The sequence below is a fragment of the Aplidium turbinatum genome, chromosome 11 (assembly GCF_918807975.1).
Source record: "Aplidium turbinatum chromosome 11, kaAplTurb1.1, whole genome shotgun sequence".
Classification (NCBI taxonomy): domain Eukaryota; kingdom Metazoa; phylum Chordata; class Ascidiacea; order Aplousobranchia; family Polyclinidae; genus Aplidium; species Aplidium turbinatum.
The window spans coordinates 16,053,699-16,065,703 of NC_137482.1; the positions used below are offsets into that span (position 1 = coordinate 16,053,699).

Consider the following 12,005-nt stretch of genomic DNA (forward strand, 5'->3'; position numbering starts at 1 on the left):
AACCTTGCCTTCAGTTTGTATTGATCAGACGTGACGTCGACGGCTTAGCAGCTGGAGGCTGGAGCAGGCTCGCTTTTTGCTTGTACAGTTTGAGTAAGGGGAAGTTTATCGCAAGACAGAAAATATACCTTGGTGCAAGTTTAGAACTTTAGGTTGCGTTTACTCAGGTCGTAACAGTTTTTACCAGCAGTTTGAAAACAAACAAACAAACTGCGTAGTTCATGTTGTTGGGTTTGTGCAAGTTTCGTTTTAATTTAGGTTTGTGTTTGTTTTCTAAGACTTAATGATTTAGGCTAGCATTATCATTTGGTTACTCCACCAAGCTAATGTAGGCTACGAACATTGACAAGCAATGTGCTTTGTTTGGCCCATTTATTGAAATTTTGTAAATTCCACTAGTAGCTAACTGTAAACGTTGTAAAACATAAAGTATTGTTTGTTCAACAACAATCTTTGTCAAGTTCCAGGTGCTGTTGGATTTATAGCACTGAAGTTACTGGTTTAAAGTGGTAAATATACGATTTGTTGTGTTATCGAAGTTGTGACTGGGAAACAGCAAGGTCATATGGTTTTAACTTAAATAGAAAAGTAGAAAGTGACACACCCGTTTTGACAGCATGTCTTTCATCACCACTTACGACAAATTGAGTGAGCGGAATGTTGAAAATTACTCTCGTAGTCTGCTTGACAATGATGGGTGACGTGCATCGAATTGAAGTAAAAAGACGCAACTTCACAACAAGATGACATGCTTTAACAAAACGTTTTGACTTCTAACTTTCATACGTTGCATTAACATAAATGTAGTCTACGAAGGTGCTTTTCGTATATCCAATGATGAATGCAAACTTGATGAATTTTGCTTATAAAAATCAGCATTTTGCTTTGACGCGGCTATGAATACCTGAGTGCCTTTGAAAGTTAAGTATTTTTCTTTTGAAGTGGTGGACAAAGTCAAACAACTCGTCTAACTGCGATATGTAGCGAAACTAAAGATTATCTTCAGCAAATGTACATACAACTCAGGCGTTGCAACTTGCATGGTGGTACATTGAATCAACAGTGGTTGTGTCATTTGATTTAGCCACTTCCGCAACACTATGCGTTACGCCAATGTGATGTAGTAATATAGTTTGGATTGCATCGTAGCTTCAGCAGTGGCGATGGGCTTACCAAAAATGCAGACAGTGACTCACCGAAAAGAGCTTCAAATGTCATGTGACGCACTATAATTTGCTGCAAGCCGCACTACTGTATATCATAGTGGTCAGTTTGTGAGACTGTGTCTGCAGAAGACAATCGGGAAGTTCAATTTTTTGTGACAGCCACACGCATCGAAAGTAACGTTTACAGTGGGGAAGACCTGATTGGCTGCATGCCTGTAGCAAAGGACGCATTTCTTATTAATTCTGTTTAAAACCATTTTTTTAAAAGTAATTTTGTTTCGAGCTTCCCTATTTTGACGCAAAATCTAGGTTACTTTGATTATTCAGTTTTTTCATTCAGTTTGCCAGGAATATTACTTCCTGCTGATTACGTTCCTTCTTGGGCAAGATTAGGTACATATATTTTTACTTAAGTGGGGTGTTCGACATGAGGTTTATTTGAGGAAAATCAAGCAATATTTACGAAGAAAGTTTGAACGAAGCATGACAAAGACACTAAACCCGAAAACGTTGAAGAATCCCAGCGTACGGTAACGTTACTCACTTCGAACCGTGCTTTCTACTTCTCAATTATTTATGCAGACCTATGTATTTCGCTTAATAACAACATAAAGTTGCTTGAATTTCCAAACACAACCACGACAAGAGAAATATTTTTGTTTCGAACAGCCCAAACATCACAAAGCGTTATTACAGTTATTTTTGAAATAACATTTTAAACGAAAAAATTTGTTTCTAATCTCTTGAAATTTTTAATACTAGGCGTTAGTTTGTAATAATAATGGAGCCTGCTGCTGAAATTGATGCTGCGGACGCAATCCGGTCATCTGAGAAGCAGCTGACTGCCATGACAACAGAAAAACTCAAGTTTCGAGTTTGTCAAGAAGTTGACCAGTACGGAGACAAGTTGCTACAAAGATTTGATGTGTTCAGAAAGAAAAACATGTTCTATGATGTAACTTTAAAAGCGACGGATGCTGATTTGGCCGCTCACAAAGTTGTTCTAACGGCGTGTGGAGGAATGTTCAGGTACCTGTAACGGATTACGTTTCATTAGTAGAACATTTGATACCAAATGCATAGTCCACGCAGAAATCTCGCTAAAGCGATAGCTCACTTGTTATTTTGATGTAGTGTTTTTGCATCCATTCATGCATCTTAACTTTTTAAAGTTTAACATTGCGTCACTTCTCTTTTTCTTTATCTTTAGTTTCTGTTGTACAAAAGTATTGCAATTACAAAGTTTAAGGTGGGCTTTTTTCAATGGCACTGGGCCCAGTTTATTTTTTGAAAACGGCCCTACCAACAGCACCTTGAAACCAGTCGCAGAAGAGAAGTGACTGTTTGATGAAGGAAATGAAACCACTTTGTTTTGTAATCATGTTTTCGAAGTGGCGAAATTCGACTGTACCTTTTTTCTGTAATTAGTGGATTGCGCGATCAAATGTTCAAACTAACGTTTTGATAAAGCGCATAATGTGGTTGACATTTTCAAATTCCTATTAAATCAATAAAAAATATTGAAGGTGAAAGAACATATAGCATGCACATTGCACAACTTGCCGAAAGTTATACAAAAAATCTTGATAAACGTTGAGAAGGTTAAGTCCAATTTGTGACCGGTACTTTATCATTTCCAATTCACAAATCAAGAAAATCTCACCTCTCGTAGTTCTGTATTATTTTATTCATTCTGGGAGAATGTGAGCGTTTATTCTTCGTTAGAGTGATGGAAGTGAAATTTTTATTTCCCCTACATTTAAAGACTTTGCGGCCATACCTTAACGCTTCCACGCCCCACTTTTGGATAGGCCCATGGTTTGAGAATTGAGAAATACATGATAAAACATTTTAGGCGCAGTCACTAAAAAAGGAGGGTCCACCAGTGGATTGCGGGAAAGATTAGTACACACATTGTTGATTTTTGAAATTTGAATGGAAGAGTTTTGACCAAACTATGGAGTTTAGAGACCTTAAAAAAGTCTCAGTGCAGTTAATCGTTCAAACTTGCTTTGCACTTTCTGCATTTTACTTTTAAGTTATTGTCAAATCAAACGTACAGAACATTTATGTCAAACAAAAGATCTCAGCTTTTCATTTCAAGAAAATACGAAACCGCATGCAAGTACAGCTAATTAAGAAAATGTTATACGTTCAAGTTAACCAATCACTTAAGTGCTTCAAGAATAACCTTCTATAGTGCGTCAGACGTAACGGTAACTTAGAGAAGATAATCTTCAAATGTGAAATATGTGTACGACTTGTTACAGAGAATTTTTTTTCCTTTTTGCATACGGTACTTTGTCAGTTTGCTTAGTAAGGCACTTTTTTATCTCTTGAAATTGACAAATAGGCAAATTCTACTATGTTTGCTTGCATGTCAGCTATTGTCAGTTTTGAAAACATTTCAGCCTGTACCTCACTCTTTTAGCTTATTTCTTTCAGTTTTCGTAGCTGAAAACATGTTTTCAAGATATGCTTTTTCAAATTACATCTGCAATCAAATCGTCCAGGCATACTTGACACTGTAGCTATTTGTTGTACCTACACAAGAACATGCTTGCTTTTTCTTTTAACCTCACACTAAAATGTCAACAAGATAAATCACTGCTGAGGACATGAGAACTGGGTGCAAGCTATCGATTCTGCTTTAATTTGTGTAATCTGACGCTCAATGATCATTAATTGAGAGATGTTGCCTGAATTGCTGCCTCATAAGCAAGAAGAAGAGTGATCATAAACATAGGTGTTCTATCGAATCTGGCAGCATGTGTCCCACGTGTCTGCAGTTACAACTACGCTGTTTCACGATTTTTCTTTAGCTTACACCATGGGCTTACACTTTGTTGAAGTTGAAACCTCTTGAAATTAAGTTCTTGAGCAATTGGACAATGCCATTCATGGTTTTTTGATAACTTAAAACCTCAAGCTAAGCCTAAAGCTCTCAATATACAGTATTAACACAATGAGCTTTTTTGACAAGTCCATCATAGATCGTGAGTGCTCAGTTTGTGTTAACTTGTGTGCAATGCTTATTACGTTATTTTTCATTTTAGATCCCGTTTTGTTGACGCCAAAACGAAAAGAATCGACAACAGCGTCGCTGAAGTAACGTTTTCTTGTCCAGCCGCGGGTCTTCGCACCATTTTGAAATTCGCTTACTCTGGAGTGCTGGAAATTACCCAAAGCAATGTACTACCAACTTTACTTGCAGCGATAGCTACGGAAATGAAAGAGGTTAGATTCTGAGATAAGTTCTAAGTTTTTCTACATACATTGTAAGTTTTTCGACTTTTCTACTAGATGGGGGATAACATTTGATTTATTTATTTTTAAGTTTGTTTTTTTGTAAATAGACCAGTTCTTGAGTTTTTGCGCTTTGCCCCTTAACATTATTGTATTTTAAATTTTAACTATTCAATCAAATGGGTAATTGGATATCTCGACTTTCAGAAATACGTGTGTCAACTTTTGATTTATCTTTTTAGAAATCGTTTTGCTTTATTGTTGTTTGTTACTGCCATAGTAGTTTTACTGTAGCGTGGCGGAAAACTGGTATTTTGGTTAGTGGCAATGCCTGTACCCTAGTGTCTATAAAACAAGACAAGGTTAAATTCTCTATACGTAACAACGACATACAGTATATGTTAGTGTTGGAAGTTTCAAAGTCGTCAACACTTTTTAAATCGGTTTACATTTCCACAGCTGTTTCTGAAATGTTAAAGATAATCACATGCAGTCATTGCTTTCAGGTTCAAGATATTTGCTCAGATTTATCCCTTTCCAAACTGGGCTGGATGTTACACTTCGACGGTACCGAAAATACTTTATCTGTTATCACTGATGCAAGTAGTAGAAAGAGTGAAGAGTCTTTAACACTGGAACAAGCCTTCATATTGGTACATCGCTTACTTGAGCTCAATGCGCCAAACTTCGTTTTCAATGACGCACTAAAAAACGAAAACACTTCCATAACAAACCACACAGAAGAAAAGTTGGATGATGTTTTGTATCCTTGTCTCAAGGAAGTAGAAAGTCGTTGGTGCAAACTGAGACATGTTTATATATCCGTGATGAAATGTTTACGTGAGGCTGAGGCACTTGGTAAGTCTAGACACCGCGATACCGGTTCAACATGTGTAAAAGCCACCGACAAAGAAGTCAGCAGCGATCAACCACAGTATGCTAATAATAATCCTGTTTCTGATGTCAAGAATGGTGACACCAGCAAGTCTGAAACAGTAGCTAAAAGTAGCCTTGAAACAGCAGATTCAGATTCAAAATCAACTGTAAACGTGCAATCAACCACAACTCATGCCGAAAAATCAGCCGAAAGCAATACACCCACTCAAGAGAAAAAGGCTCCTCGACCGAGCGTGCGCAAAACCAATTCCGGAGAGTCTCCAAAACCACCAGTGTCTATGCCAAGAACGCTGTCTATGAAAACGCACATGCGAAACAACAGTAGTGAAACTAAAAAGCAACCACCGCCGTCTCCTCCGAAAGAATCTTCAAAGCCAGCTCCTCACACTCCAGGTGCTTCTAAAACTCCCCAAAAAATGCTATCTGCTCCGGAAACTCCACCGTCTGCGAGTCCAATAGCGCCACGTAGAAAACTTGCTGCTCCAAAACCTCCAGGACCTCCACCGTCTCCAGCAACAAAAGTTTCTTCATCTCCCAGCTTATCCCGAGAAACACCCGTCAAAGGTCCTCCTCCAAAACCAAGCAAATCGACTCCAAATTCCGCTCAAAAAATCCCTCCTCCTCGTCCTAAACCTCCATCGATGAAAAAGAAAGAGCAGGTATGGACTTTATACATTTGGCTTCTCTCAGAAACTTGTCACAGGTTTTTAATATATAATTTTTGGTTTAGGATCATGCTCGAACAGTTAGGAAGAGATTTGTATGAAATTGTATGATAACAGCAAGAGGAGAGGCGTTACTTTTTCACGTTGAGCAGCGTTAAGACAGCAACGTCAAACTATTGTAGCGAAGGTAGTTCTATTGAAGTGACAATCGTCGTTGGACAATAAACATGGAATGCATTTAACTTGAGTATGAGACTAACATAGGACCACGAGACGGCTTCCCGTGGACTGCCTCGATAACACAATTGGATAAATGGATGTGGGTGCAAAATAGATACAAGATCAGGTTCAATTCTCGTGGTGTGTACTTGAGGTTGAGCGATTTCAGGACAGCGAGGTATAAGAATAATTTACAATCTCAACAAAGCATTTTCAGTATCGGCAACTGAGCCTTCGTCAGCAGTTTAAGGTTTCTACAAACATGCGACGTGTGAGGATTAAGCTTTCAAAGAGGCTTTTTCAAACCAACAATGTAGGCTATATTCAGTCGCCATCTCCGCCTGAAGCAGACTGCGCATCAACACGGTTCATCTGGCTGCATGAGTTACGGTTTTGAACAAACTCGCCCAGTGTCGCCAAATAGAGATCGGTCTATGCCTGGATGTTGTCATGTTATCGTCTTGGTGGTTTGTTTCGTTTTCTTTTTCGGTTGACCTTACCTTTCATGCAGATTTTGCTGACTCGGTGTTTTGATCTATTTGTCTACAGTAAGATGTTACCACTCAAGAATAGAGAGTTTCATTTCCCCGAATTGCAGTGCGGTTGTCGTCAGTGTTAAGCTACTGGTTTAAAGCTGTACTTGTTTAAAGTTGTACATTTAGACGTTGACTTGTTTGAAGTTGTACATTCGCATCACCAATATCAAATATGAACTGTGTTACAACCAGTCCTGTAGTTATGACGTCAAGCTTTAAAGAGTAGGGTATAGTAAACTTTGCTTTATAGAAAATTTTTTTTTTAATGACGTCTTTCGTTGTTGCTTTTGTTGTAATATTGCACAACTAGTCTTCCATAGTTTAAGTCGTTATTTCCGCTAGGCATATACTCAATTACTCATGTAACGAAACCTTTTGATATAGCGATTGCGTATTGGTATCAGTCTTTTGGTTTACACACCAACACGCAGTTGCCTGGCACGTGCCTGCTGGATGCTTTCCAGGTTTCTACGCCTTTGTATGTTGCGTAACTCCACCTGCACCCCAGGCAGAAAAATCCGTCATTTTTACATTGATTCAACGTCTGCGGACGTTAAATCAATGTAAGATGACGGATTTTGCTGTGTGGAATGTTGCTATCAAATTCAAGGAAGAATGTTTGTGAAGGCAAAGTTTCCAATGTTGCTTACGTTTGAGAAAACCATTCGTAATTCTCTCTACAGTGACATCATCCCACACAAGCAACGCGGTTACACTAAAGCTGTAGCAAATCAGCTTCACAGCAGAAGATTTTCCAAATCCCATTCCTTCAGTTGTACATGCAGTTGCAGTATACAGTATACTGGCAAAATTACAGGCTACACGTTTTTTCAAATCGAGCTAAACATTCTGTTCCACTTTCAGAAATCCGAGACAGCGGTGACTACTTACGATGACAAAATGAACCCCTTTTCTGACGAAGGACCTGACGAGGTGAATACGTTTATATCGCATGACTTAAGTTGCAGCACATAAATTTTTAAATTAGGTAACTCGCGCAGCAGTTAACCGTTGTCGGCGGTTTATGCTTTTCTTTTATAACCTGATATTTTATTACAGACAGCAAATCAACCCTTTTTCAAAATGATTTAACGTCTGCAGACGTAGAACTGGACAGAACGTTGTAGCTTATTTAGAAAGGTTAGTTCTTATGGGTAACCTTTGTCTTACTACAGATTTTTGAAGCCGATGGTAGTTCGAGCGACTCGGCGCCAAACAAAGACCTCAAAGATGAAGATTATGACGATGCTTTAAATCCATTTGGAGAATAGAGTTTGTCATCAACTGTCTGGAGAATCTTTTCATTTTGTTACATTAAACTCATGCACACTGATATTTCCCAACTGTTCTTTGCGTTCAATATAATTTCTTTCAATTTTTCGTGAAGAAACTTCAAGCCTCTGTGACCCCAGACAGCAAGTCAGACGTTTTTGCATTGAGCTTGTCAAGTTTGGAAAATTTTTGCTTCATTTCGAAGATGCAAAGCTTTTGTTTCAAAATTACGTCAAAGTCTTTTCAATTCGTGTGAAGTGAAAATATCTTAATTTTGTTACATCAACCTACTATACATTTAAAGCAATTGCTTTTTATCCAAGTTTGTGTGAAGCACTATTTCTTTAAGTTTGCAAAAAGATTACTTTATATTTTTCATTACGTACAAGTTTTTTGGTATGGCATTAAAAAGGAAACACTTTATAAAAGTTAGATGTCTGTTGCTGGACTAATTGAGATTAATCAACCTTGTAAACAAAGCAACGTCAAGGAAGCAGCAAGTGTGACTACACAGCAACCTAGACAGCAAAATCTTTCATTTTTACATTGATTCAACATGTGCAGACGTTGAATCAAAGCAAAAAGGCGGATATTGCTGTCTGGAAAGTTGGGCATCACTAAGCAACAAAAACTGGCTTGACTTTTCACTGTGCATTTCTGAATGATTTTCTTTGCTTTATTATTGCAATCATGCGCGTTGCAGGGTGAATTTTTGACTGCTGGGCACTGGCCTGCATTTTTCAACCTCAATTTTTTTCTCATTACAAACATGCAAATATAGCTATTTTTGGGGTGCTGATTCCGAATTTGTGGTTCCTTTCTTTCTATCACATCAGGTTTCTGAGATAAATTCTACACGCATGATAATTGATATATCACTTTTGGTGAATTAATTCAAAATGTCGTAAATTATGCAGTAATCTAGACTCGATATAGTTCAAAATTTGCACAATATTCGTTATATAGCCTATCTTTGTCTTCTGCAGCCGCTACTCCAACAAAAATGTAGCCTGCTGCTGCCCGCCTTTGTATACAACAGGTAGGCGTAGGCCTACTGATGGCACAGTTATAAATTCCGTCTCTCTCCCTGTAGCTGTACCATGCAAAAGTTGTACCATTTTCAAGAAGATTCTTTACCCTTAATCGTGACACCAACAGTTGTGCAGCTTATTTTGAGAGATTTAACTCTCTTGTGAGATCATTCAGCTGAATATGCTTGGGAGATTCAGTTTTTGAGAGTCATCGTGCTCTCCATTACCTGCACTTCTTTCAGATTCTGACTAATTTTACATCTCTGTTAGATGATTTGGCACAGAAATTTCATCACGCGGTTCAGGCCTCATTGCTGACTTTAGATTAACTTAGAATACCGTGCTTGATTTTACATTTTTTTTTTTTTTTTGTTAAACCTGTTGAGTGTTGATGTTCACAGTACTAAAATAACAATCATTGTGATGGTTTTCTTGCTCCCTCCGTATCATGGGGACGCTAGAAGGAAGGCTCTTGAGTTTTTCTGGTACCACATACGTAACTTTGATGCACATGATATGCATGCAACATCTGAGGCAAAGTCTTTATCCAGATCACAAAGTTTAATGCCAAAATAAGCGTGGTAGAGTTTGTTTATATTGATTGTTATGCAGCTTCTGTCACCTGCAACCGTAAACTCTTCACAAATACAACCAAATGAGTTTGGTGAGCGAACACATTTTCTAGGCATTTTGATACTTATAGTAATGAAGTCTTGTCAGTCTATTTTGCCAACAAAATCATAGTCACTTGTCTGCACTACGTTTTAGTATTCCACCTCTCCCTTATGCAATCTTGATCAATTTACACATCAATTTCAGCAGGCGCATTTAATGCGATTTGAAAACACTTTCACTGTGAAATTACGTAATTTACGATATAGATTTTAACGGTTGCGTGCCAGATTACGTTTGGCATTTTCTTTGCAAAATGATCCCAACCGAATCGATGGAAACCCATCCATACAAGCTACTGTAACATTTTCGTGCGGCACAACTGAGTGGTTGGGGAGTAAGCTATAGACTGACACACGCGTTTCAGCAGGGCCTAATTAAGGCTCACGGGGGCCCGATGCACAGCTAAGTTTAAGGGCCCCTATTGGCAATCGCTTTCGATGCAGAGCAGCAGTGATCAGCCGAAGCCTAACATAGCCTACCAAGTAACTTTTCATGTAGCAAATGTGCCCAAGACCATGCAAGCATTAATAATGATATACCATGGGTGCACCGGTGCAACCTATTTCGTACCCTGAACACTTTGTACCTCCATTTCGTATCCTGAAAATACCGAGAAAAAAATAGAACAAACAATAGAAAACAATAATAAAATAGAATAGGGGACGAAATAGGTTGCATCCATATAATATTATGCCTCGGTGGGCATCTCAGTGTATGCTAGCATGAACTTTTACATTAAAAGTGAAATAACAGAAATACTGTGTACATTGTACAATATTTAACACCAAAAATTGGGAGCCCCCAAAAGCAGGGGGCCTGTGCCTCGTGTACCTCATGGTTAATCGGGCCCTGCGTTTCAGGGATGATATTTTTTTCATTTAGAGTGACTTTAAAACCTGATGTGATAGGCAAAAAAGGATGGCATTTTGTAATCAACGCCCAACAATAGTTCGAAAACGTTGATCTCATAGAGAAAAAAATTCATGCAGACCAGTGTGGGCGAATCAATCAGATTGAACGCGTTCAAATGCACCTTTTGTTGTGATTTTTTTTCCTTGTTTCGTTGATTAGTTTTGATGTAACGCCACCGTATTTTTCTTTAAATAGCTTTCTTGCAAAAACGTGTACTCATGCTTAGATAGTGAAATTGTACATACTGTAGTATTATATTCTATTATATACGGTGCAATTTTTCGTGCTATATCCCAGACATTAAAAAACCGTCATTTTTACATTGATTCAACGTCTGCAGACGCTGTTCAACGCAGACAACGTCTGCAGACGTTGAACGGTGTCTGTACCCAACGTCTGCAGACGTTGAATCAATGTAAAGATCACGGATTTACTGTTTGGGTATGACGTTGTGTGATCAACTCTTCACCTTACGCAGGAAACAAAACAGAATTCGTCTATCAATTCACTTAGTTACCTTCTCAATTGACTTGGCAAGTCTTTGTAGCAACAGTTGCCTGGTGACCGTTCAGTGTTCATGCTCATTGACAAGCAAATGAAGCTAACAACAGTTTCAAACGAACCCGATTGATTGCACTGAGTTTTTCTTTTTGTTGAAGCTTCGTTCACAGCCCATCAGAAAGTTAGTTCTTTACATAGATTCAACGTCTACAGACAAACATCCTCATTTTGTCTGTCTAGATCCGTTCAGTCAAAAGGTCTGGTAAGTTGGCTGGGATGGTTTTGTATGTCTTATCGTTTGCATGACATTTTCTTTTCTATTGCGGAATAAAGTGAGTTTTTCCAACTTGCCTGGCTGCAAAACTGAGCTTGCTGCGACCTAAGTAGTTGATGCAAAAGCGTCCATACATAGGTACAGGTCTTTTCAACGTGCGAACCTATGATTATGATTGGAGTCTGACGCAATTTTTATTTTGAATTTCAGAATAAACGTAGGCTAGTTTATGTTTCTTTTAAATGACAGCATTGAAATATCAAATTGCCAAAGTTTGAGCCCTAAATCGCAAATCACTGCAAAACTTCTATTTTTACTTTGAAAAAAGGACAAATCTTTCAGTGCTGACATATGGTTTTCGGATTTTCCGCGAAAGTCTAGTTTTGCTTAACAGCAGCACAAAAAATAGTACAAATGTTATATTTTGTCATATACCACTCGGACTAGCAACTTATGCGAGCGATTCTACTTGCTATCAAGAGTAGCACTTCAGCATCCAGTCCAATTTGGAGCTTGCATGGTCTCTGTGTAAGTTTCCATGGTCAATGCCAATAAATCTATAATGCTGCTCAAAAGTCTGCTGTGAAAACCGAGCGATTTCGATATAAATT

The 12,005-nt window shown here is 38.3% G+C and overlaps 1 protein-coding gene across 1 annotated transcript; it reads left to right on the plus strand.

Annotated features, from left to right (window-relative positions):
• The first annotated feature begins 1,940 nt into the window (after window positions 1–1,940).
• On the plus strand, window positions 1,941–11,466 carry LOC145779930 (uncharacterized). Its single transcript, XM_082591611.1, has 5 exons — window positions 1,941–2,195; window positions 4,223–4,403; window positions 4,919–5,968; window positions 7,594–7,662; window positions 7,905–11,466. The coding sequence occupies exons 1-5, from the start codon at window positions 1,948–1,950 to the stop codon at window positions 7,998–8,000; spliced, it is 1,644 nt and encodes a 547-aa protein (XP_082447737.1). The 5' UTR covers window positions 1,941–1,947; the 3' UTR covers window positions 8,001–11,466.
• The last annotated feature ends 539 nt before the right edge of the window (window positions 11,467–12,005 follow it).